Source organism: Mustela putorius, unplaced genomic scaffold, assembly GCF_011764305.1.
Source record: "Mustela putorius furo isolate JIRA1106 unplaced genomic scaffold, ASM1176430v1.1 tig00000281_pilon_pilon_pilon, whole genome shotgun sequence".
Taxonomy (NCBI): Eukaryota; Metazoa; Chordata; class Mammalia; order Carnivora; family Mustelidae; genus Mustela; species Mustela putorius.
Window position 1 is genome coordinate 3,857,169 of NW_025421343.1, and position 26,021 is coordinate 3,883,189.

At 55.6% G+C, this 26,021-nt stretch overlaps 1 protein-coding gene across 4 annotated transcripts in view; it reads left to right on the plus strand.

Annotated features, from left to right (window-relative positions):
- The first annotated feature begins 297 nt into the window (after positions 1-297).
- Positions 298-26,021, plus strand: part of TET3 (tet methylcytosine dioxygenase 3) — a 102,341-nt gene continuing 76,617 nt past the window's right edge. Inside the window, exons 1-3 of one of the 4 annotated variants that reach the window (XM_045079031.1) lie at positions 298-801; positions 2,880-3,610; positions 18,018-18,074. In XM_045079031.1, the coding sequence (XP_044934966.1) occupies positions 3,308-3,610; positions 18,018-18,074 (360 nt within the window). In that variant the 5' untranslated portion in view covers positions 298-801; positions 2,880-3,307. Of the gene's footprint in view, positions 802-1,901; positions 2,032-2,879; positions 3,611-15,817; positions 17,697-18,017; positions 18,075-26,021 lie in introns of those variants that run through there. The other 3 variants (XM_045079030.1, XM_045079032.1, XM_004742219.3) reach the window with 3 other exon arrangements.

Sequence of the window (26,021 nt, forward strand, 5' to 3'; positions counted from 1 at the left end):
TAAAAAAAAAAGGAACTAATCTACAAATAGAAAAGGCTAGAAGGAAATGTAGCACATAGTTAAATGGGGTTGTATTTGGGTGATGTTTGTCTTCAAATTCTCTGTATATTCTACATTTTCTTTTACATAATTTTCATTAAAATGAATTATTGAAAACATTAAACATTTATTACAGTGACAACAATTTCAAGTCCACAGCCTGTTCTCATGTTTGATTGAAAATTATACTCTCAAAGTATCTCTTCTCAGCTCTAGACTTACTTCCCTGAACAGAAACTCTTTAGTCCTCTCAAGCACCCGGGTAGGAAGTAAGTACCGCAGCCATGTTCCTACCCACCCACAGCTGACAACCCTGGCCGCAGCAGCAGGCTGTCAAAAAAAGGCCTGCGAGGAGGGAAGTTCCAGGCAGAACCCCGGCTTCTCCTACCGCCTAGGGCTTTCTGGACAGCGCTACTTGAGATCAGTTACTTTTTTTGTTTCTTCTAAATAGCCGGCCGAATGCTCTTTTTCCAGTTCTGGCTGAGTTGTTAGCTTCAGCCGGGCGGGGATGCCTGCCAGGTACCTGGCTCCCTGAGCACCGCCCAAACTGGTCAGGCCAGTCCGCCCCGTGGTTGTTTCTGCCAGGACTTGCCCGCGCGCGAGCGTGTGTGTGTGTGTGTGTGTGTGTGTGTTAGAGACCCACCCTTCTCCCCAGCAACCCAGGTAGGTGGAAAGCAGCTACGGGCACTCGCCTAGCAGTCAGGCCAGATGGGTGGAGCAGAATTAATTTAACCTGGAATTTCAACTTGGCCTGCACAACAGGTGAGGGAAAAAAAGCAGCAGAGAGAACGGGCAGTTTGGCAACTTGGAAATATTCTTGTGCCGTGCTCCGTGTCCTCTGCCTGGAAAACAGCCCAGGGTGACTTTTCAAAGTGTGTGCACCGGCTAATGGGGCTTGGTTGTGCCACGGCCCCCGCGGAGGCTCTCCGAGCCCCTCCTGAACGCTGTCCTCCCCCGTTACCCTCCGCGACGCGCCCGTTCCCCCTCCTCTGGGAGGCAGGGCGGGGGTATCGGGTTAGTCTTTGTTTTCGACGCGAAAGAGCCGAGTGCGGCGCGGGGGAGGCTCGCGATGGCGGGGCCCTGGGGTCCGCCTGAGTACGGCGCTCGGCCGTGACCCCTGCGAGGGTGCCCCGCGGCCGGCCCGCAGCCTCTGCCCCCGGGTACCCCCTCTTTGCCGGCCAGGCTGACTCGGTACGCAAACGCGCGATGTCCCCCATTGTCCTGCCTCGGAATGAGCGAGCGGCAGCCGGGAGAGGGGGGTCAGTCAGGCCCGGAGCTCAGGGCTCCCGGGGCTCCGGGGCCGTCCCGGACCGCTCGGGCCCATAGGGAGCGGCAGGAAGTGGGGACACCGGGGCCGGCTCGGCCGAGGGCCTAGGCTGGGAGGTCCGCGTGCCCCACCCCGCGCGGCCCGCCTCGCCTGCCCGGGCTGCAGAAGCGCCGGAGGGCGGGGGCCGCCAGCCCCAAGGTGGCAGCCGGGTCCTGGGAGGGCCGACGCGGGGGTGGGGAGGTGCTGCAGGTGCAAAGGCGCGGCGGCGGAGCCGGGCCCTGCGGCCGCGGGCTCCCCGCTCGGTCCCCTCCCCCCTCCGAGGGAACTCCCCCCCCACTCCCGCCATCGCGCAGCCCCGGGCCCGGCGGAGGGGGCGGCGGGGCCGGCGGGGCCGGCGGAGCTCGGCCCGGCCGCACGTGCGCGCCCTCCCGGGCGGGGGAGTCCCCGGGCGAGCACGTGCCGCGGCGCGCGGGGGGCGGGGAGTCCCGCGGACGCCTTCATTGCTGCTGCTGCTGCCGCCGCGGCCGCCGCTGCCTCTTCCTTCCTCCTGCGCCGTCCCCTCCTCGGCCCGGGCGGGGGGCTCCGCGCGCCGAGCTCGGCCCGGCCAGGCGCTCCGTGAGGCGGGCGCCCCAGGCGGCGGCGGCGGCCGCGACGGTGGTGGCGGCGGCAGCGCGGGCCGGGAAACTTTGCCCCTTTGTGCGCTCCGCCCCGGAGGCGGCGGGCAGGTCGGTGCAGTCGGTGCCTTTCCGGCTCCGGGGTGGGGGAGGGGCGGCGGGGAGGCGTGGGGGGCCCGGCCCGGGGAGGGGGGAGGGGACGGCCCGGGGGCCTGCCTGGGGGGGGGGGCCCGCTACTTTGTTGCGGGGGACGGGGCGGCGGTGCTACGGGTCACAGTGTAGCGGAGCCGGGCGGGGGCGGCGGGGCGGGGCGGGGGCTGCGGAGCCGCCGGAGCCGAGCGGCCGAGGCCCCAGAACAAAGGAGCCCGAGCGGCGGCGCGCGCGCGGCCCGGCCCGAGCTGGAGCGCGCCCCCCTCCCCGCGCCCCCTCGGCGGAGCGGGCCTCCCTCCCGGGTCTGGCCGACCGGCGGGGGAGGGGGGCGCGGCGGGGCGGCCGGCGCGGGCTACCCCGGGCGCGCCCCCATCCAGGCCGCTTCCGTGCCGGGGGCGCTCGGGCAGCCCCGCCGAGTGAAGCTCTCAGCAAACTTTATTTTGAAAGCCCTGCTCCCTCGGGGAGGGCCCAGCGACCTCCAGTGAAGGGTGTGTGTGTGGGAATTTTGGTGAAACTCTCCGAAGCCCGGGGGTGGGGGGAGAGGACAACTTTCTTAGAAATCTCACCTTGATTACCCCCTTACATTCGTCGGGCAGGTTCCCTTAACACCCCCATCGGGCGCAAGGCCTCCTCCCGCATGCAGGGAGCGGGTGCCGGTGCGCCCTGCCAGAGGTTCTGGGCAGGACTTCATGTGAGCAAGCCCTTTCTCTTCCCCCATTTTCTCTTCTTCCAGAAGCAGGAAGAGGTAACATGTGAAAGTTGTCCCTGAGCCTCCAGTGATGCGCTTCCCCTTTCTGTCTCTTTTTTAGGCATCGCTGTCTTCTTCTCCATCATCCTGCCCCCCCCCCCCCCCGGAGGACAAATACCAGGAGAACCTCCTCAACCTGCCCAGCCCCCACAACACACCCACCTGCTCACCTCATGCCTGGGTCCAGGGTGGGTGAGGGTGAAGAGCCCACCCAGCCAAGATGATCCCTTCTCTGGGGACCGCTGCTGGTGTCCTGCCCCAGATCCCGGGCTCCAGCAGATGGGAGAGTGGCCCCCGGCTGAGCCCGGCCAGAGTGCTGCAGAGGAGGTGAAGAGGCGCCCATTCTGGATACTGGAGTTACTTGCCTTCACCCTTGTGCACTCTTGACTGTCTTAGGAGAGAAAGACCTGGTGGAGGGCCTTGGCGGGCAGGCAGGACGCTGGACCGCGGCCCTTCTCTGGCACCTATGCCCCTGCCCCTGGCAGCACTATGAGCCAATTTCAGGTGCCCCTGGCAGTCCAGCCGGAACTGCCAGGCCTTTATGACTTCCCTCAGGGCCAGGTGATGGTAGGGGGTTTCCAGGGGCCTGGGCTCCCCATGGCTGGGAGCGAGCCCCAGCTCCGAGGGGGTGGAGATGGGCGAAAGAAACGAAAACGGTGTGGTACCTGTGAGCCCTGCCGGCGGCTGGAGAACTGCGGGGCCTGCACCAGCTGCACCAACCGCCGCACGCACCAGATCTGCAAACTGCGCAAGTGTGAGGTGCTGAAGAAGAAGGTGGGGCTTCTCAAGGAGGTAAGTGGGCCCTTGCTCGGCCGCCCTGCCCTTACCACCGACCGCTGTTCTCCCAGGGGCTTGTCGGACACCGTTCAGCCCGTGCTTCCGTTCTCATCCTTTCCGTCTAACTCTGGATGGGGCTGTGGGCCCGAGCGGGCTTGTGCTTCTTTGCCGGGCTGATGGTTTGAAAGCTAGAGGAACCAGGGAGTGGGGGCTCCGGCCAGCACTCTCATCTCTGATGTTTGCATTTGATGCAGGACACATCCAGCCTTATTTCTAGAAGTTTTTTTGTCCTGCTTGAAGCCTCAGGTGTACTTCAGGGTCACACCAATGCTTGAGTGACATGGGGAGTGTTGGTGTCAGGTAAGGGGTAGAGACTGAGGGATTTGGAAAGAAAGATTTGGGGTGATAGGGTGGTTTTATGCTGCCCTGATGGAATGGGATGGCCCCATCATTCTTCTCAGAAAGACAGCAAGAGCGCCAGCTGGAACTGGAAATTTAATGACAACCCATGATTTGGGTTCCCCTGCTGGACTGAAGTACTTCTGGAGGTCAAAGACTTTTCTTTATCTCTTGTGTTCTCAGGACCCGGCCCTGTTCCTTGACATGTAGTCGGCACTCGGAGACTAATGGAATGAATGAGTGAATGAATAAATGATGTACTTTTGAGACCCTGTCAAGCCCAGGAAAGAGTACTCCCTTTATCTGGAATAGGGGGATGGAGGAAAGGAGGAGCGGGGACGAGATGAAAGGGGAAAGTGGAGAGGTAGTGACCCTGCACTAGCCATCTTTCCCTTCTAGTTGGGTGGCGGGCTGCCAGCACGAGGTTGGTGGCAGCCTCGATAGCGGAGAGTTGGCAGGAGTAGTGATGAGCAAAGTTGAGCAGCACGGGAGGAGCGGCGGAGCGGCTGAGGTCGCTCTAGGCAGCGGAACTGGCGCTGGACAGAGCCGGCGGCCTGCGCTGTCTGCGGGGCTCCTCCGCTCAGCCACTGATTTGTCTGAGGGCTCAGACAACTCGGGCCCCCTCTCGGGGCCTGTCTTCTCCCTGGGGAAATGGAGGGGTTGCGCTTGATGGCCTTTGAAGCCCTTTCCAGCTGGGCTGGGAGCAGCCGCGCTTCTGAGGGCTAGGGCACCTGTGGCTTCTACGGGCTGGCGGCTGGTGCTCGGGATTTCCCTGACCGCTGAGCGCCCAGCTGTGCCGTGAGCTTGATGGGGCTGTGGTCCCATGGCTGGATAGGAAGCTCCAAGTGTCGGGGGCAGGGAAGTGGGTGTCGCTGGGATGTTTTTTGCTCTTTTCACCTTCTGTCCACTCCCTGTGGAAGCTGCCTGTCACGACCCAGGACCACAGGCTCTGTGCTTGACTTCCCCGTTCTCTGGTTAAAGCAGGCAGCTCCCCACTCCAGCCTGGGAGACCACGTCCACCCCCTGTATGTTGCTGGTGCCTTGGGGAGTTGGCATCCTGCTGGTGTGGGGCCCTGTGGGGCCCTTTCTGAAAGCGGGGAGAAGAGCAGGGGTAGGCTTCACTGCTTGGCAAGAGATCTGCTGTTCTGGTGTAAGGAAGACCTGCTCAGTCTACTTTGAAAGCTTGGTTCCCTTGGTTGCTTCCTTCAAGCGTTCACCTTCCCTCCACTTATGTTTCACTCTACTTCTCCTGTGATCAAACCCGAGGAGCAGGGGGGCTGATCTTTCCAAGTTGGATGGTCCTGGAACCAGTGGCACTGTCGAACCATGTCTGAGCTTTTCTTAGGGCAGCACCAGTGCGGCATAGCCGAGTGAAGGGGGCGGGGAATGAGGCCAGGGTCTTTGTCATCCTTGTGCCTAAGCTGCTGGCCTGGGCAGCCCGGTGATCATGGTTCAAATACAGGGATCTGGCTTCGCTGAGGCTTAGAGACTGCTCTGCTGAGAGATCTGTATCTCTGTGGACCTCTCCATGGCCGGCTGCCCCTGTAGGCCCCCAGCGTCTGGGACTGGTGTCCCAGGTGTCCCAGGACAGAAGGTCCGCATACGGGCATGTAACCAGTGCTGGCCCACCACAAAGCTCTCCCAGTTTCTAGAGAAGTAATGGAAAGAGGACAATTGGAATAAGCTTTTTTAGACTTGTTTTAAGCATAGAACCTTTCAATTTGACGTTCAAAATGTGTTTTCTTTTATAAAATGAGAGTGCTGATGGAAAGTGGGTCTATTTTTTTTTAAAAAGTCTTTACTTGGTAAAATACAAGATGGTAACTAGTAGCTTTAGATCTACAACTTTTTTTTTAATGGGTCTGTGAAAGCTGAAAGCGTGAGACCACTGTCCAGACCATGCTGCATTTAATGAGTGTCTCTCTGGCATAGTCAAGGAACTGAGAAATACCCCGAGAGGCTGTGCTTGCATGACTGAGCCAAGGAACCAGCCCCGCATTTACCAGCCCCAGGGGGACTGCTGGGACCTTAAGCATTAGACCTGAGCAAGCTTGTAGCAGAGGGAATGCATCCTGGGATTGGGGAGGTTGGGAAAGGGGAAGACATATTACTGACATCTGGGGTTTTTTTTTGGTTTTGGCTCAGGAATGGACCTTTAGAGTTTGGCCCTGATTCTTCAGGTGGGGCAAGACACAGCATCCAGGAGTCTCTTGAGAACCAGTCCATCTCCTTGCCTCCCTGCTCCCTGGCATTTCTTCTTCTAGGCCCCTTTTTCTTCCATCCCGTCTCCACCTCCCCCTGCCTCCTTTGAGCTGTCTACTAACAGCTTCCTTGTATCATTCTGTAAAGGGGGGACGTTATCTTGGGCTTCCCGTCTTTCTTCTCTTCTCCTCACTCTTTTTTGTAGTGTGTGTGTGTGTAGGGGGAGGTCCTGTGGAGCCCCTTCTCTCAGAAAAGAAGTTCATTATTTTAAGACTAGAGATCGCTCCCAGGGATGGGCCCTCCCACCAGAGCCAGGTGACTGCTCTCTGGGACTGAACGTGAGGTCGTCTGCCTTGACGTGGTTCATTCCTGGACTGAGGTCTTTCTTCCTAATGGCAGGAAGGATTTAGGTCCTAGGCTGATGTCTGAGGCTGATAGTCTTCACATTCTTTTTACCTGAGTGGTGACTTGTAGCACAACGAAGATGCCTAATTAGAAAAGTAGGGTTTGGTGGGTGTGGAGACAAAGTAGGTCTCAGACCCCAAAGTAAGCACTATACTGCTTACTGTCTTGAGCACTGGTGTCTCTCTTTCTCTTTTTTTAAAAAGTAGGCTTCATGCTGGGCATGGAGCCCAACGTAGGGCTTGAACTCATGACTCGGAGTTCAAGACCTGAGTTGAGCTTAAGAGCTGACACTTAACTGACTGAGCCACCCAGGCGCCCCTTGAGCATCGGTTTTTTGGTTGTTGGATGGTGTGACCCTTCTCTGCGGGGTTGTTGTGAGGATTAATGGAGATTAATATATGCATAATGTCTGGCACTTAGTAGGTAATCAGTAGACGGGGACAAAACATTCCTAGAACATCTAGAGAAGATGGTTGGGAGGGAACTCGAACTCTGAGGGGTGGCCATGGGTGAAAGAAACGGAGACAGTGTGGTGTCTTTATGCATAAGCAATTCTGTATTAGTTAGTCTCTGAGTGGTAATTGTAGAGATATAATACAAATTAAGTGTTTATCTCTAGACATCTTGTAGCTTGCTCACAGAAGAACTCTGGAGCCGGGCTGAAGGAGGGAGGAGTTTGCCAGCCTCTGTGCTGGCGGAGGAGGCTGGACACCCGGGGGCCGGGACCTGCTATGGTCTTGGGCCTGACTGAGAAGTTGCTCATGGGTGAAGGCACTAAACACCTGATAGGAAGGGTCGGAGAATAACTTTAATGGAAAAAAAAAATCCAAACCCTCCTTAGAAAAACATGTGTATGAGGTGGGAAGCTCGACTGAGAACATTGTGGGTGAAAACGAAGAGAAATGGGAAGATTATATATATATAGTGTGAAAACACTGTGTGGCTCTCAGCCATGTGGCTTCAGTGGCTCTCTCTGCCAGTTTTGAGACAAGATACCTCAGCGTTGGGGACCCCTCCACAGTATCAGAATACCTGTGAATTCTTGCCTTGCCTGTCACTCTGTGTTTCTGAAGACAGAGGCTGGGAGGAGGGGTGTTCTCGGGCTGGCACCAGTTCCCACCAGCAAGGGGAGAATTGACTGGTAAAACAGAGGTGATCAGATCCATTATTGAGAAAGGAACCCCAGCTTAGCGTCTGTGAAGCCGGAGTGAAGGCTGGGCAAGGACAGGCATTGGCCACAGAGTTTAGAAATTTTTTTTACAAATGCAAACAGTTTTTAACCCCATGGCCACAGGCTCTAAAAGGGAACTTAGCAGGAGGGATAGGATTGCCCCCCTCAAAAGGAAATGCTGACAGTACAGCCCCTGAATGGTGCCCCAAGGAGGATGGTGGTGGGACTGAGGGAGAACTGAGCCATCTGGGTGGCTGTGCGGGCTGCTGTTGAGTGAGCGTGGATGGTGGAAGGCCACGCTCCATATGTGGAAAGGGGGTGCGTGTCGCTGAGGGCAGATTCAGGAGTGGTCTGACCCCTTAAGAGGAGTGTCAGGAAGTCCAGTGGCCAGAATGTGCTGAGGCTGGTGGAAAATACCCAAGACAATAAACGTCTTGTGTGTACTCCTCCCGCAAGAACGAGAAGGAAGAGTAGGCTTACAACTTCGGCTGCATAGCTGGGGACAGAGAACACCTACTGGGGCCCTGCTGTGTGGGGAGGAGTGAGCTTGGGGAAGACTGCACGGTGTGCTTGTGTGCTTGGGGAGGGAGAGCCTGTCCGCTGCCTCAGCCTGAGTGTGAGCCATTGGCTCCCTACGGAACAGTCACCTGCGCTTGCAGAGTGACAATCTTTATGCAGTCACGGTGGCTAAAAGAGGGCTGAAAGACTGGAGACAGGCAAAAGGTCCCAATTTTGCAGAGATTTGGGAAATTATGAACACATAAGCTTGACTTCTGTTTTGGCCCACTCCAGAGCAGATTGTTTAAAAGGTGGTTTGTGAGACTAGAAAGGCAGGTGGTGAGCTCTGGGGAGTGGGGTTGGTCCCTATGGCTCTTTATAAAGCTGCCCAGCCAAATTAATAGATCTGGTTTTCTGCAAATAAATGATGGCATCTCCTGCAGCTTCTTGGACAGATCAGAAGGCCAGCTTTTTATTTAAAGTCATCCTGAAGAGAGGCCACTTCATAGCCGCCTCGTTCAGTCTCTTTATCAACCGTGTGGCCCAGGGATTCCACTTTGCCATCCCCTGGGCTCCACTCTCAGGGATTCTGATTTAATTGGTCTGTGGTGAACCTAGTCAGGCTGGGGCTCCCCGGGTGCATCTAATGTGTCGTTAGGGTGGAAATTCGCTGATGCAGATGAGAGACCGAGGCAATGGGTGCCCGCTTGGGCTCTTCTAGCGCCGGTTGCTTGCTTGCCCTGCGTCTCGGAGAATCTGAATGCCTCGTGACCAGGTGTCCTCTGTGCCTGTCAGTGGACCAGCAGCACTGGCGTTACCTGGGAGCTTGTTAGAGCTGCAGAATCTTGGGCCCCACCTAGGACGTACTGAATCAGAATCTGTGCTTTAACCAGATTCCCAGGTGATTTGTATGTGCATGCGGTGTGAGGAGCCGATCTTCAGTACTTGTGTGATTGGGAAAAGGGGGTGGAGCTTGGAGAAGGGGCCCTAAGTAAGTCTGGATGAACAGGTAGACAACTCTAGTTGCCAAGAAGAGTAAGGAAGATGACCCACTTGTTTTTCTTTTCTTTCCTCTCTCTTTCTTTCTTTTTAAGATTTATTTATTTCAGAGAGTGTGCATGTGGGTGCACATACACAGGGTGTGGGAAGGGGCAGGAGAAGGAGAGAGAAACTTAAGCAGACTTGGAGCTGAGTGTGGGGCTCCACAGACATGGGGCTCGGTCTCACAACCTTGAGATCACGACCTGAATGGAAACCAAGAGTTGGATGCTTAACCAAGTGAGCCACCCAGGTAGCCCCAACCCAACCCATTTCTTTGCCCTGCAGATCAGGGAGATAAGGAACCTCTTGAGATTTACTTTAGGTTTATTCTTGTTCTTCTGGAACCTATTACCTTCTAGTCTAGTGAGTTATCAATAAAACCCCTTAAGAACTTGTGGAACTAGTGTGTGTGTGTTTTGAGAATAGTCAGGAGAGGGCTCTCGGAAGATGTCTGCTGGTAAGCAGCCTGACAGGATCTTGGAGCCCATGAGAGTAGTAGATGGTGGTGGTTGTGAAAGAGGGGTGTGTTTATAGAACCTTGGATCTTATGGAAGGGTTTGGAGACTTATGGAGGAGAAGACATGTGTACCATCTTCCTAAGATGCCTGTTGGTATTGGTGTGAGATGTTGGTGGGGAGTAGGAGTGTCAGCTCTGGGCGTGGGGTGGAGTGGTGAGGGCTGTGGTGCAGGTATTAAGTTGAATGATAGAACAAGGGGTTAAATGGGGGTAGTCTGGAGCAATGGGCCCCAGCCAGAGCTGATGGAATCTAATCAGTGAATCCAGAATCTTGTACTTGAAAAACTAAAAGAAACTAAAACTAAAAGAAACTAAAAGAAAAACTAATACACAGGTAAGGAACCCTGGTTTCCTAGCAAGTAGGAAGAGCTGAAACTCCAAAAGCATTGTTGACAGCCTCTCTTGAGATCTGTCAGAATGGTCACATGTAGGATAACTGAAGGAAATAGGGCTGTTCAGCTTGGCAGTGAAGAATGCCAAGGTGAGTCTTATGTGAAAGAGGGAATTTCTATGTGTAGAGGAGTGTGCAGAACTTTTAGTAGTGGATGGAAATTATAAGCAGGGAGATTGAACCTGTGTTAGAAAAAAGAATTGTCTAGGGGTGCCTGGCTGGCTTAGTCAGTGAACATGTGACTCTTGATCTCAGGGTCATGAGTTCAAGCCCCACTTTGGATATAAAGCTTACTTTAAAAAAAAGAAGAGAAAAATAAATGTCTAACATTTACAGCTGTTCCAAAAATGAAGAGCCAGCCCTGAGAGGGAGTGCCTCTCCTGTGCCTGCACATGTCTGGGGAGAGGCTGGGTGCTGAATGGGAGGGATGTCATGAGGACATCCTCTGTCAGGTGGGGGCTTCCATGCTTGGTGTCTCCTGTTGAGACTGTGAAGTATAATATCAGGTCTGTTTTCATATTACTTAGACAATTACTTTGCAGAAGAAACATTGCTCTTAGTAAAAGTTTTTGGTCAAGTTATAGACAGTCTTAAACCTAGACCTAATCTCAGACCTGTGTTGGAATAAAGTCTGCAAACTTTCTGAAAATGTCTGCCAAATAATGTGTGAAGGTACTGGGGAGCAGGCCCGTGGTTTTCAGCAGATTCTCAGTAATACTCATGGACTCCCCAGATTTAAGAAATGCACTCTTTCTGAGCTGTCTAGTATGGTAGCCATTAGCCCTGTGTGGCCATTTATATTTAAATTACTTAAAATGGAATAAAACCAAATTCAGTAACTCAGCTGTACTAGCGACCCCTCAGTTGCTCAGTATGCACATGTGGCCATGTGCCCAGGATAGCACAGATAGCGAATGTTTCCATTACTCTGAAAAGTTCTGTTGAATACAGAGTTTCCCTGTGTGATCTCTGGACCCTCACTGAAACCTGTAACTGGGTTGGGGACAAAGTTGTTTTTGCTGGCGGCTCTCAGAAGAATATACTGGATTGGGATCCCTGTCCCCACCCCACCTCCAAGGTAAGCGGGGAGGGGTTTGGAAGGGGCTGGTGCTTTCCTAGGCTAAAACAAACACACCCTGAAGCTCATCATCACTTCTTCTAGAAGGCATGGGCTGTGTTTTACGGGGGAAAGAACAATAGGAATGAGGCGTGGCTCCCCACCCAAAGGCTGTCTCTGAAGCTCCCAAGGGGGAAGTGGCCTTTCCCACCCCCAGTCTTGACCACCCGGAGCTGTGCCTGTGTTTACATCTAGCCCTGTTGTCTCCTTTTTGCCTTGGACCTCCGACTGGTTGAAAGACCACATCAGGGGTCTCAGGAGTTGTCACTAATTCCCCCTCCCCCTCCCCATCACTTCTTCACAGCTCCTTTGTGGATCGAAGGTAGGACGCTCAAGAAGAGAGGTGTTGGAAAGGAAGGGCACCCCATCATCTCCCTTGAGTGCTCTTTCGGCCTGGCCAGCAGCCCGGGGAGGGTGGTGGTGGTGTTGAGGGCTGCGGTGGGTCTCTACCTGAGTGTGGCCCGTGCAGGGCAGAGGCTGCTGCCGTGCTCGCCATGGACACACCCCATGGGGCCTCATCTCCCATCATTTGCCTAAGAAATCCCATTGCCCAAGTTTTTAATTAGTTTTTGAGGGAGAAGAGAAAGCTGGCACCTGACTTTTGGGGTGACTGGCTGGCCTGCAGGTGACCTTGGGCCTGGGGCTTGCTGGCTTGCATCAGGTTGTACAAGTTCTTCCTCCACTGCCGGCTCTGACCCGTGTAAGTGCCAAGTCCAGTGACCACCCCTCTCCCCCTAGCTGGGGAGGCTGCAAACAGAGACGCTGCTGGGAGTGCAGCAGTTCCGGACCTTCCAAACGGAAGGGGAGCTGCATTGAGTGAAGTCCTTTGGGGGCGTTTACCAGAGGGCATGTGCCCCCTCAGCCCCCCACCCCTCCTCCACAGAGCTGGAGGAAGCCTCAGGAAGGAGTGTGGGGATGTTGGGTCAATAACAAATACCCAGACACTGGGCTAGATCGAGTCTGTTCTGCTCCAGAGCCATTTAGGCTGGAAGAACACGGACTGGCTCATTCGGGTCTCCTCTTTTCCTCCCTTCAGGGATTGCTCTGCTCTTTAAGGGTATGCGTTCATGCCCCAGTATGGTGTGGGGCGTCAGAAGCCCTGGTGCTGGGACAAGGAGGAGCGGTACCTCCCCGGAATGTTCCTCGGGTCCCGGGATGGGCAGTGGGACTGGCTGCGGGACTGGCAGTGCCCCCTGTGCTGGGGGAGGGCCGTCACTCCCTCCGGCACTGGCTTCAGTTTCCCAAGCCGGAAGGCATCTGCTTTGACTCGCAGACCGCGAGTTGCCTTCCCAGCCTCATTCAGCGCAAGTCTCGCCTGGGACTGTCCAGGCGCTGGAGCCTCAGCTGCGGGAAGGAGGAGGCAGCGCTTGCTCTGTCCTTAATGAGCTCACAGTCTGGGGAGGGAGACAAGCGTGGAAACAAATAATTACAGGACAGGCTGCCAGGGCTGTGAGGGAGGAGGGACGCCTGGAGGGCAGAGACCAGCCTTACTCACCTTTGGGCCCATGGGGAAGGGAGGAGATATGTTCCGAGAGAGTCTCAGTGTAGCCATAGGTGTAGGGTGAGAGGGCTTCCAGGAGGAAGGGGGCATCTTGCCTGAGTCTGAGGTGTGTGGAGATGCTTCTTGAATGCTCACGACTGGTGTGGAAGGACTGGACTGATTGCAAGGGACCCCTGAGGGTATTCCCAGGTCCTCCAGGTGGTAGGTAAGATGCTTTGTGTGAATTCCTCTTGGAAGTCTTTCGTGGGTGGGCGCTGTCCCTGGGTTTCTAAACTACTCAGCATTCCTGTCCCACCTCTCTACCACCTCTTAAGGTCTCTTGTTGTTTGCTTGGATCCTGGAACATTTGGTGGCCCAAAGCTGTTGAATTTGGGGTGGGGAAATAGACTCTAAGACTTTCTCCCAAGCTTCGAGGAGGCGTGCGGGGTCTGGGCAGAGCTATAGCCTCTGTCTGTTAGCCTGGGGGGCCCAGGTGTGTTCTGTTTGTGAGTAGGGAAGTCTGCAGGCAGGTGGGCGGGTGGAGGTTTTGGCTGGCTCCGACTGTGTTCCCTCGGACGCTGCTGGGTACTTGGGTTCAGTCTGTCTCTGCTGCGTCTCTAGTCTCCAGGAGAAGCACCTTTTCTCCTCCTCCTCCTCCTCCTTGTGATTGCTGTTGACACAGACTTCCGCTGCCAAAGCTAATTGTGAGCCCTGATCAGTGAATGAAGGCAAAGGCAGTTCCCATGACAACCGCAAAGAGTTTCAAATATAGGGGATGATGTGTGTGATGGGCTGCAATTACTTGGGTGGAAATTGATGCATGGACACCGGGGACTTCAAACATAGGCTCTGAAGGTGGAGGGGGTATTGGGTTTCTTTGGCAGGATGCTTTGTGTGGTAGAGAGGGAAGGAAAGGAGGGTACAACTTCCCCCACAGTTGATTTCAGGTGCCTTCCGGGTGTGGTATGTTGGGCAAAACCCCTCAGGGGCTTTGGAAAGGCATGACTCCAGCCATTCCGGTGGGGGGGAAGCAGGACCCCCAGACTGACAAATAGTAGTACCAAGTGTCAAATGAGAAACATTACAAGTGCTGTCGGCTGGCAGAGGACTGGGGTAACCCTAGAAGGCTTCCTGGAGGAAGTAGGTCTTGAACTGAGCTTTAAAGTAAAGCCTGTGGGGAGTGACCTCATTCAGGACACAGCTATGCCAGAGAAGAGAACTTTGTCTATTCTCTGCCAGCACTAAAAGGGGTAGGTTGATAGGAAAATCCTAGAACTACCCAGAGCAGCCCCCACTGTATCAGTGCAAGTGAGGGGATGACAAGAGCCCTGCTCAGTCATTTTCTAGTTGTGTGACCTTAGGCAAGGTGCTTAGTCTCCCTGTCAGTGGATTTCTCTATCAGTAGAATGGGTGTGAATAATTCCTGTTTCACTGGTTGATTTTGAGGATTAAATAAAATTGCTATACCATGCTCCAAGTATGGGGCCCTGCGTGGGGTTGACGTTTGGTTGATGTTCCTGCATGTGCTCCTGAATCTGTGTCTGCATGTGTCCCCATCCCCTAGTCTTGGTGTAACTGTGTGGTTTCTGGCCTGGGGGTACCCATGTCACTGCGGTTCTCAGTGTTGGGGTCATTTGTGTGTTCTGAGAGTGAGCAAATCCATCTGCCTCTCCTCAGTGGGGATGGCTGTGGCCCTATTCCTCTTGTTGGGAGTATAGTGGGACTGCGGTCATGGCAGCCCCCAGGGGGCCCAAGGACATCTGGGTCAGTCACTGAGAAGTCCAAAATGCAGAAAGAGGGGCCAGTAGAGATAGGAGAGGGTTGGCCGTGGGGTGTGAAGAGTGTCTCTGCTAGGAGCGTGGGCCCCTGACTCCAGGTGCTTCAGGAAAGGGCAGAGGGCCCGTGTGGGACAGAGGTGGAGGCAGGTAGACTACCACAGGCTCTTCTTGGGTATCTTCAGGCTGCTGGGGGTGGGGAGCCCAGGACCGGTGGGTGGGGTAGGACTGAGCTGGCACTGGGAGCCAGGACCGGTGGGTGGGGTAGGACTGAGCTGGCACCAGAGTGGTGGGTCAGACAGTCAGGGTGGCTCCTGCAGGCTGGGGAGGAAGACTGGTGCGGGCTGAATGAGGCTGAGGCTCAGCTCTAGCTCAGTCCGAGCAGGTCTGCCCTCCCAGGAGAGCAGGTGTCCCTCTGATCCTTGGGGACCTCAAAGAGAAGGTCAACCAGGAGAGTGGACTCCACATTTCAGTGCCCAACCCCCTGCCTCTCCACCCTCCCTGCCTAGAAACTTAGCACATTCCAGCTCTGTGCAGAGCCTAGTAAAGTGGGGAAGACAGGGCCCCCGCCCACGTGGGGAAGACGCCGTGTAAATAAATAACTGTGCTTGGTTGTGAGTGGTGCTCTAGGAGAGGCTGTGAGCTGTGCTGTGAGGCCCCAGAGGAGTGGGGGATGCTCGCGGGGGCTAGAAGAGCTGGGAAGGCCGCCCAGGGAGGGAACAGGCAGAGGAAGCCCAGCACTAGGCAGGGGAGGGGAAAGGGGAGAGGAACCGAGTCAAGGAGCAGCTTCATGAAGTCTCTGAGGCATGAAAAACGTTACTATTCTCAGACCCATAGCTGGAAGGGAAGTGGTTAGGTTCAAATGACCCTGTCCCTTTTTGCATTTCCCTGGGGTTGGCAGAGAAGGGGGCAGTTAGAGAACTGGAACGAGAAAGGCCTAGATTGGAATTCTAGCTCCCTTCTCACCAGCTGTGTGTTGCCAGGCAATTGACTTACCATCTCTCAGTCCACTTCCCCATTAGAGGCTGTGTGTGGAGTAAGTCAGATGCCCAATCGGATGCTCCTATGGCGTCACTGGCTCGGGGCCTGGGACAGAGCAGGGGCTCGAGAACCTGTGGCAGCCACAACAGCTATTAATTGTCACTGTCCAGGCAGTGTTAGTCACTCTGATGGGGCAGCAGAAGGTGTGTGGGGCGGGGGTGGGGGGCCAGGGGTGGTGGGGACCAGGATAAAGAGGGCACTTCTCTTGGCCAGGTCAAAGTAAGAGCTTTGGGGGTGCAGAAGCCATTTCCTATCTTGAGCCATGGTTTGGGACATTGCTCCTTGCCTCGCCTTGTTACCTACACTGGAGAGGAGCCAGCTGGGCTGCCCTTTGTCCCCAGGGGTGAGGCAGGTGTGGGCCCTGGTGCTTCTTGGAATCTCCTCACCAGAGCCCGAGACGGCTTGTCCCATTCAGAGTATCAGCGCAGGACACCCCGGAGGGAGCAGCAATCGGGCAGGTAGCAGAGCTCCTCTGAAACAGAGTCCTAACCAGTTCTACCAGCTGCCTCTCCCCTGGGGCTTGGTGTCTTCATCTGTGAGATGAGAAGTGGCCCACGGTGAGCTCCCCCCGAAATTCAGAGTGCTGGTGGCTCGCTCTGCTCAGTCATGCGGTGGGCACCATGCTACCTTTCTCTGTAGAATCCTCCGGACTGCGCAGGGCTTCGCTGGTATTTGTAGTTCCATTCTACAGAGGAGCCAAGTGAGGCTGAGAGGTAAAGTCACACGCGGTGCTGTGGCTGGATAGTGATGGAGCTGGGAACTGGACCAGACACGTGAGTGCCAGATTCTGTGGCTGGCCCTTTCCCGCAGAGGTAGAGATTTTGGGGTGTTCAGCTCCAGGGAGGGTTAGGGTACAGCAGGATGTGCCCGGGATGCCCAGGAAATGAAATGAAATGAAATCCCCATCCTGTTCTTTCTCCTCCTGCTGTTCTTTTAGTCTCCTGGGTGTTACAGTGTTCAAAAACTCAGAGTCTAGGAAGTGAAGCCCAGACCTCTTGGGGTCCTGATCACCTCCTCTCCTCAGCCTTTTCCCAGGGCTGGGAACCCCTGAGGTCTAGGACCTGGAGGGCCACCCTCTGTGGCCTTTCTGAGAGAAGAGGAAAGAAACATCCTTGTCGTGGTGGCACTGGAGGCTGTCTGGCTGGGGTGGGGTATGTTCAGGCATGAGGGATGAGTGATCCAGGGTAAGGTGTGGGTGTTTGTGTGTATGGGGAGGGCAGGGCTGACTTGGTGAGGCTTTGAGCCACAGGCAGTGTGGGCTTCAAGCAGTCTCTTTTCTGAGGTGGGCGCTAGAGGGAGGGAGGAGCAGGACTGTGTAATGGTTCAGAGTCTCGCTTTAGAGCCAGATGGGTCTGGCTCGGAGTCCCAGCTCTGCCCTGTTCTAGCTGTTGTCACCTTGGGTAAGTTCCTTTGCTTGTCTTGCCTTGTTTCCTCATCTGCAAAAATGCGGTAAAGGTTCACACTGCCAAGACTTTTTTCTGTTTCTTTTTTTTTGGAAGATGAGGGGGGCTGTCACCCCTCCTGCTCTTATCCCAGCACCCGGCACCGGCACTGTCCTGGCTGCTGCTAGGATGAGGTATTATGCTGGTGTCCTCGGGTTAGAGTGCTGCTGCGAGGGGGTGGGGGGCGGGGAATCCCACCAGTCCACCCCAGCTCCGCTGGGCGCGGTCTGTCCTCTCTGACCCCGGAGATGCAGAGGACGTCCTGGGTATTACCTTCAGGGTCCCCTGCTTGGGAGGAAGCGAGATGCCCCGGGATCCCCCGCCTGCCGGGGAGCGGCGGCGGCCGACCTGGGCAGCAGCCAGCGCAGCTCCGCGGCACCCTTGGCTGCGCCCCCGCCTCCCGGCTGGGCAGGTCCAGCCCCCGGCGGCCCTGCCCCCGCCCGGCGGGCCACGGGGATTGGCTGGCGAGCGCGCCGCCCCCTCCACACCAGCCTCGCCGGCGGCGGGGAGGGGAGCCAAGCCGGCAGCTGGCCGCCGCCTCCTCTGCAGTGCCTCCCTCCGTGTGCTCCGGCGGGGATAATGGGAGGCCCGCCGGCCGATGCACCAGAGGAGGCCGGCCGAGGTAGAGCGGGCAGGGCAGCAGGGCGGGGAGAGACGAGGCCAGACAGGACGCGGGAGGAGGGGCAGTGCCCTCCTGGATCTCGGGAGGGTGGAAAAAGGAGAAATGAAAACAAAAACACAGGAAGGCGAAGGAGCCCATCCACCAAGAGTCTGGGCGGCAGCTGGAGGCAGGAAGATGGTCCCTGCTCTCCGTTCTTTCCGAGGCCCCCTCCCTCCCATTCTCGTCCTTGCTCTGCAGCGGTGCTGGGGGTGTGCAGCAGAAGGACTTCGCTGCTTTCCTGGTGTCTGCCGGGCTCATCAGTCTCTCTGGCTTCTTTTGCAGGTGGAAATAAAGGCTGGTGAAGGAGCCGGGCCGTGGGGACAAGGGGCTGCTGTCAAGGTACCTTGTGCGCGCGCGCGCATGTGTGTGTGTGTGTGCGCGTGTGTGGTGGGGGTGAAGTGTTTGACTGGATTGGATAAAAATAAAGGGTCTCCTCTGGTGATCCCTTAATCTCCCACTGTGTGTGTAGCAGCAGCCGAGGGGGAGGGGTGGCGGGGGTGTGGGCGACCAATGAATTCTCAGGCCTGTGTGGGTTTTGTTTGGATTCTTTTTGCTTTCTCAGCTGGATGGTTTGGGTTCAGTTGGGATTGGGTTTGTTGAACTGTGTGTGTGTTGTGTGTGTGTGTGTGTGTATGTGTGTGTGTGTGTGTTTAAGACATGCAACCCACTCCCCACTCTTGCCTCTGGAAATCTCTAGAGAATGTCCCTGGTGCTGTTGGTTTGCGTCCAACCTGCAGAAATCCCGGGGTGCCGGGGTGGGGGGGAAGTGTAAGGGGGGTGGGGGGGTTGTGCTCCTGAGTCTGAAGCTGATAGGGTGTCATTAGTCATGCTGCTGTCACCATGGAGATGGCTGGAGAGGAGAGGAGGTGGTGGGGGTGAGGATATTTTGGGTAGGGTGGGGGCTGATGCAACATCATGACTGGGAATCCGGCGGGCGGCTGTTGTTACTCTGTGCGGCTGGGTGTCTGGGGGACTGGGAAGGGAATGTTACCAGGTGCGTGGGCAGCAGAGAAGGGGGCACTGTGATCGTCTGAGAGCTGAGACTGGGGTATTTGGGGCAGGGCAGGGCAGAATCTGTCGGGGTATCGGCCATTGCTGGGGAATACAGATGTTCCTCTCGCGTCGGCAAGGACCGGGATCGGTAGGTTTCCTTGAGCTTTGCCCCTCTTTTCAGGGCTGGGGACCCACCGAGTGTTTGGGATTACTCAGCAGTATCCTCTGCTGGCCCCGGGTGGAGAAAACAGAGCGGGAGGCAGCTTCGTGTGCCTGCCTCTCAAGTTGCTGGACAGAGGGAATGGGGAAGGAGTGTGAGGACTGTCGGGCAGGGGCAGAATGCGGGGAGGGAGCCCGCCCCTGCGCCTGCCTCAGCCCTTCTTTCCTCTTTGGCCCACGGAGCCTGTGGGAATCAGGTTGCTTGGGTAGCAGGTGGGCAAGCTGCTTGAGTCCCCAGACGCTCTTAGACTTTGGTCCCTGGAAATCCTCCTCCCGCTTCCTGGGAAAGCTGTGGGAAGCTCTGTGGAGGTGCTGGAAGTGGCACCCTGCCGCCTCACTGCCTGGGTGGGGACGCCGCTAGGGAGGGGCTCTGCTTCCCCACGTGGGATGGGGGCTCCAGGGCGAGGCGGCTGCTGGGTGGATTGGGAGCCAGGGTGGTTCCCTGGCCTCCTCCCAAGGAACTTGAGGCAAGGAAGTGATTGGGGGGGAGGGCATGGATTTTGCTCCTGAAGCCGTATTCTGGGGGAAGAAGAAGAATGGGTGGGGGGGGGTGGGTTTAGCTCCTGTGGGGAGTTGGGCATGCCTCCGTGGGGCTGGGAGTGGTGGGTGGCCCCCAAGGCAAGCAGGAGGTGGTTGATACTGGCCGTGCTGTGGGTGCAGAGGAGAGATCTGTGAGCTCACTCGTTCACTTCTCCAGAGCAGAACCCCCGGTTCCACCTCCACTTCCTTCCCTGGCCTCCCACTGCTGACTGGGGGAGCTGTAATCACTGTGCGTGCTGTTGAGGGCTGTGGGCGCTGAGATCATGTGGTGCACCTGTTCTGCCCCCCACCCTGGGGAAAGCAGGACAAGGAGATGAGGACAGATGGGCTCAGGGAGGAGGCAGCTCCCTCCCTCCTCTGTGTCTCCGGCCTTGTCAGCCAGAGCTTCCCTCTGTGCTGGAGGAAGGACTGCTGGCAGGTTTGTTTACTCCCCAATGCACCCCCCTCCTGCCTAGCCATGGTTTCTCTTCTGTTCTTTCCAAGTATGTTCTCCATTTCTCCCTGTCTGCATTCTGCTGGCCCCGCAGTGCTTCTGGAAGCTCTCAGCTTCATACCTCAACCTTTGGTAGTGTGGGCATGTGGCAGAGGCTCCTTGAAAAAGCAGAGGAAGCCTTCCAAACACATCTTCCTCCTTCCCCCTTCTCCGCGTAGAGCCCGAGCTGGCTGTGTTTTTGAAGTTCTGAGACTGTGTCTGTGCTTGTTTTTATTGTTGAGTTGTCTGTCTGAGAATCTTAGCCTCCTCTTGGCCCGGCTTGGGCATTGCCAACAAGCACCAGGATACAACCCCCCCCACCCCCCACCCCCGTTCCTGGTGCTACCTTTCCCTCACATGGAGTTCCTTTAGGTGGCCAGTCAGGTGCTGTGTCCCACATACCCGATCAGGCAGTGTGACCAGATCCTCTTCCCTCAGCAGGTCTTGATGTAGGAAGATGTGTTTGGTGCGTGAGCTCATTCTGAGATCAGGCCAAGACTGGGACACGGGACAAGGGGGCATCACTTGTCATAGTGTGTGTTCCCACAGGATGGGTGCAAGATGGATAAAGCTCATGGGTGAGTGATGTGCAGCAAGCAGGAGGGATCGGCTCGCTGCCGTGTGCAGAGTCTAGCCAGAGTTTCAGGCATATCCATGAGGTAGGGTTTGCGTAATGCCTAGCAGGGGCGCAGAGCTGAGCTTGCCAAACGCAGTTAGTTTGTCGTTGTACTGGCTGGTGTGTTATGTGTCTACCCATGATATCCCGAGGAACATGCCATAGCACACACTGTTGCCACCGCCTCCTTCTTGGCAGCCTGGACAGGAGTGAGTGCCCAGTGCCGAGAGCTCCAGGCCACCCCTGCTTTCGGGCTCCCACGCTGCTCCCACGCTCAGCCCCATGGGAATCCTTGACTGGCTGAGGATGTCTGGAAACTATTTTGGGACCGTGCCCGGGATCTCTGCCTCCTGTCTCTCCTCTGGACCACTGCAGAAATGCCCCCTTTGTCAAGGATCTGTGGTCCACACACCGTGGGTGACTCCTAGTTCTTTCTTGCCTGCTCTTCCTACTCTCCAGCCCCTTTGTGGGGTCTGGCAGAAACTTTTTCTCTGAGGTGAGTTTTCAGGCAGCAGTGAACTTGGGGAGATAGGGGCTCAGGTGAGCGGGTCAGGCTAGAGCAGGAAGGGAACCAAACACAGAGTTGCCTTTGGGAATGCCCCCATGCCTGATAAGGATTGCATTTAGAGTCCCAGAGCTCAGCCCCACCTCCTTAGAGACCCCAGCCCCATTTGAACCATTGAGAGGACACTGCAGGATAGATGCGTTAGCGGCAGGGAGAGCCTTCCTGCCTGCCACAGTGAGGGGCCCCAGGAGCTGCCCACAGGGATCGTGGTGAGGGCTCCGGTGTCCCACTTGCTGGGTTTGCTGAGGGGGTTCTGGGCTCTGGGCTCCCTCCAGATGCTAGAAATGGGCTTTGTGGTCCTGCCAAGTCCCTTCCCATACCCTTGAGGCTGTAGCAAGGGGTTTGGCTCCTTGGGAGTGGGGGCAGGGAGCATGGGGAGAGGCTTTGGTTTGGCTCAGCTTCCAAGTCTCCCAGCTCTCTTTCCCACCCTGACCTCTTGGGCTTTTGGCCTCATTTCCTCTCACACTCGTGCATCTGGCAGTCAGCTGAGGACTCCCCCTTGTTCCCAGCATGTGTGCAGCTTCTGAGAAGGAGGTGGCTTCCTTAGGGGTTAGTTTAGGAAATAGGGGACAGGAATGTCTCAGACGGTGAAAATCTGTTGAGTATTGTGCTATCTGGGACTGGGATCCTACTCATTTTATCTCCCTTTCCGCCCCCTCCCCTTTATCTTTCAACATTTATGAGCATTTACCGTGTTCCAGGTACAGTAGCAGATCCTGAAAAATAAGTCCTTATTTGCTCTTCACAGTACCACTGGACCCAAGAGACATTGACAATATTACCAAAAATCCTAACTCAGAGTGAGAAAACCAGCACTGGCAAGTTTTGTTTTTTATGCAGTGAAGGCGTTTGATCTTTCGGTTTAGGGCTGTGAACTTGCACGTGCCCCCCTCCCCCGCCCCCAAACCCTTGGCCCCCAGCTGTGCCTAGCTCCTAGCTCTTTATGTTTGCTTTCATCACTGGCTCAGTGGACCTCCAGGGACTTTGCAGGAAGAATCCATATGCCAGCCTTGTTTTGAGTAAGTCAGTGTTTCTGGAAGCTGGTGCTTGCAGATTAGGGTAATGGGGTCAGGAATGAAATGAAAGAGGTGGGAAGACAGCTTAGTTTCGAAAGGAAAGCACTGGTCATAGATGTGCTGTGTCTGAGATTCAGGTAAAGCGGGACAGAAATACTGTGGGCGTTCCACCTTGAATCCCGAATTGCCTTCCACTCAGTGGGAGTGTGTGGGTCCTGCAGCCCTTCCTGCCAGGCGGGTTCCCATGGAGACCACCAGCTGAAAGGAGGAAGCTGGGAAGGGCAATTGTCTGTTCTCCTCTCTGTTCCCCGCTCTTCTCCTATGTGGTAGGCGTGGGGACGCTTCCTGTTACTGGACTTCAGTCATCTTTGTGAAATGAAGGGGTTACCCAAAGTTAGTTTTTCTCCAACTAAAGGTGGCAAAGTGACAGTTTTTTTCTTCATTACCAAGATGTTGCAGATGGAAACATAGCCCAGCTTTGTTTGTGCCAAGGAGTTTGCGCATTGTGGTGGACATGGCTCCCCTTGGGAGTTCAGCACCATCCAGACCGGTCCGGGAGCTCCTCTGGGTGAGGTGTGTCCGCGAGCACGCTCTGGCTTGTCACGGCAGGTGCACATAGCTGCGATGGTTTTACAAGTCGTGGGGGACTGGTGAGCCACAGCTTGCGGGCCAGGTCTTGGACTGCATTACTTTTGAACTTTGCTCCTGGGAGAGCAGAGGGTTCTCTGTTTTGACCCCCTCTCCCCCGCCCTTTTCTGGACAGGACCTCTTCTCTCTTCTGTACTGTCCTTCTGGAGGACACGTGGAAGAGTAGAGATCTTGCTATCACAGAGATTCTTTCCCAGGACCTCCAAAGATTTACCCGCCTCTCGGCTTCTGTCGATAAGGATGCCTCCTGTTTGCCCTTACTTTTCTGCGAGTCTCAGATTCTGACGGAGAGGAGGAGAACCTGAAGGGGCAGGAGTGTGTGTGTGTGTGTGTGTGTGTGTGTGTTTACTGTGTGCTTTAGAAGACGGGAACAGTTACGGAGAGGCCAGGTCTCGTATAGATGCCGGAGTGGACCTGGACCCTGTAGGACACTAAAGCCCCATGGCGTCATTCAGGGCACCTTGACTTTCAAGCTTTTCCGCTTTGGCGGCTCTCGTTCCTTTAGAGGTATAGCTCTTTTCGTCTTGGGGCTGATCACAAACTCTGCGCTGGTTTCTGTAAGGACAGACGTCCTAATATTTTTGATTGCTAAAGTTTGGACATTTTCTTCCTCCTTTATCCCACTTTCCCCTCTACACACTCTGTAAAGCTTGTTGTTTTTTTCTGCTGAGGATCTTTGGTGTTTTCATTTAGGATGCTAAAGACAAGGCAAAAAAAAGAAAAATAGCCATTTTCTACTACCCCAGCTCCCTTATCCTAGAGGAGAGTGGGGTAGGGACTAAGGCACAGATGACATTGTTCTGCCACAGAAATATTCCTTAAGAGGCAGACATCCCAAGGACAGTAAGATTAGGGTCTGAGCAAATCCTGGTTACTTCTGTGGCCTGGAACTCTTGTGCCCTTGGTGCTTAAGTAATTGGATTTCTCAACCCCGCCTCCAAGCATTTTTCACATGTAATCCTAACCTCTTGGGCTTTGCAAGGGAAACAAAGACATTGAAAGGGTTTGCAACTTGTCCCTGACAGTGAGCTCCTAAACTCCCTGCCCTATTGACTGAGTTTTCCTGCTCTGCCCCTTCTGCAGCACGCACCCACGTCCCCTCCCACTCACCCCCCCCCCGCCCCCCAGTCTGCTCTCTTAGCCTGTGGGCCTTGGTTCCCAGCCCTGCTACACAGATGGAGTTTACTGAAGGAGCGATTTCTGCCCGTCTGTCGTCCTATACCTTAGGAAGTTTCCATCCCTGATTCCGGCTGGCTCCTCTGCATAAGTGAAGGAACTAGGGAAACCAGTAACTCCAGCAGAGGCAGAAACAGACCCTGGAAGGGGTCTGGGCTGACAATCCTGTCTGCATCCCCAGACAGATTCTCTCTCCACCACCTTCTCCCTTGAGAGTGGGCCAAGGCCCAAGCCGCCTGGGCCAAGTCATTTCTCTACTGACTTGAACAAGTTCACGCTGGGTGCAGGGAGTACCGTCTGACCCCAGGCTCTGCTGGACCCAGGGTGGAGGGCTGCCTTCCCAAGTGGGACCATTGTTGCCCTCCACCCTGAGCTGTGCAGAGGGCACACAGAAATGGATTTGCTGTGGGTTGGGGCAGGCTGTGCCCCAGAGATGCCCATTCTGTTTTTCCTGGTGCAACACCTCCCTGTCTCTTCTCCTGCTGTGTTCTCCGTCCTAGAACACTGTTCATGGCTTCAGTCCATCCCCACTCTCACCCCTTGTGCTTTGAGCCCAGCCCTAAGTTCTGGGCTGAGCAGAGGGGGCCTTTGAGGGGACTGCTTTGTGGGCTATAAGCCAGGGACAACTCCTGTCAGTCATCTAGGTGCTTATAAGATGCTGTGGGGCTGCTGGGCCATGACAGCTACTGTTTGGGTCAGACCTGTGGCTTCCTCTCTCACACATTTAGTCAGAGTGGTTGCAAGATGAGGGTGGTATGGGGGTCCCAGAGATGAGTTTTGGAGACTCTGGGCAGGTGGTCTGTGTGACATCCCTTCTACACTGGCCCTGCCCCTTGTCCCTGAACCAGGTCCTGTGTGATGGTTGAGCTATACACTGACCTCTGCCCCGTGGCCTTTCTTCTCGCTGTTATTTTTCCTCGGTTTCCTGTTTTCCAGCTGTGGGTTCCCGGTGGTGTCATTTGGACCCTGGGTAGTAGTTAGGGCTTAGCTCTGGGGTTGTGTGGTTGGAGTGGTACATGTCTTGGGTCTGGACTGGCAAGTGGTCCAGAGCATTCTGAACACCTGGCTGGAAGCCAGAGCCCAGGGCTCTGTGTCCAGCCCTTGGGAAGCTCCCCCCAACCCAGCCTTCCAGAGGATGCCTCCTTTATGCGGGGGCATGGTATCCCCCTGTCTCTGCCTGAGGTCTGGGGGTCGTGAGACGTGGAGGAGGGCCTGGGAGGGTGCCAGGGCACTTGGGCCCTAAATGCTAGCTCCCACCCCCACAGCCTCTGCCTGGACGAGCAGGGAGCATGCTTAAGCTTGCTCAGGAGAGCGCCTGGGGGCTAGTCCCTCCGGTTCAGCTAGTTCAGTTCAGCTAGTTCAGTGGTTCTCCGTGCCACTGCATCCTGGAATCATCTGGGGAGCTTGTAAAAAAGAAAATATCAGTGCGGGGGCCCCAGGCCCTAAGAAGCTGATGTAATTAGTCTGGAGTAGAGCCTGGGTGCCAGCATTTCTCAGGACTCCTCAGGGGTTTCAGACGTGTGCTTAGGGGCGGAGAGCCACTGGCCTTCATCTGGTTTGGCTTTCCTGTGTCTCCCTGACTGCCCCAGAATTTTTTTCTTGTCCATTGATAATTTTAGTAGTAATCAATAAAGAGTCTGGAAAAATGAAGACAGCAAGACATATCAGGCAAAATACTGGATTGAATGTTCTTTTCCATGAAACTTGCCCATGAGTTCATATTTATCAAAACCAGAATTTAAGAGGGAAGCCCTGTGGCAGAGGACAGAAACTGAGTTCTTCTCTGATTAAAGAAAAAAAATACTTTATTGAGGTACAGCATACACACAAAAGGGTACATACTGTGTGCAGCTGGGTGAGTTTTCACAGAGCAAACACACCTGCATAACAAGCCCCTGGCTCAAGAAATGAGTGCTCTCACCCCATTCCCATCATCCAGGCTTTCTGTGTCATTTGCACAAAGTCAGGTCAGGCGCCGCGGTTGTACGGCACTGTGTGCTGGCTGCGGGCCCGGAGGGCTTCGTCTCGTCCTCTGCGCTCC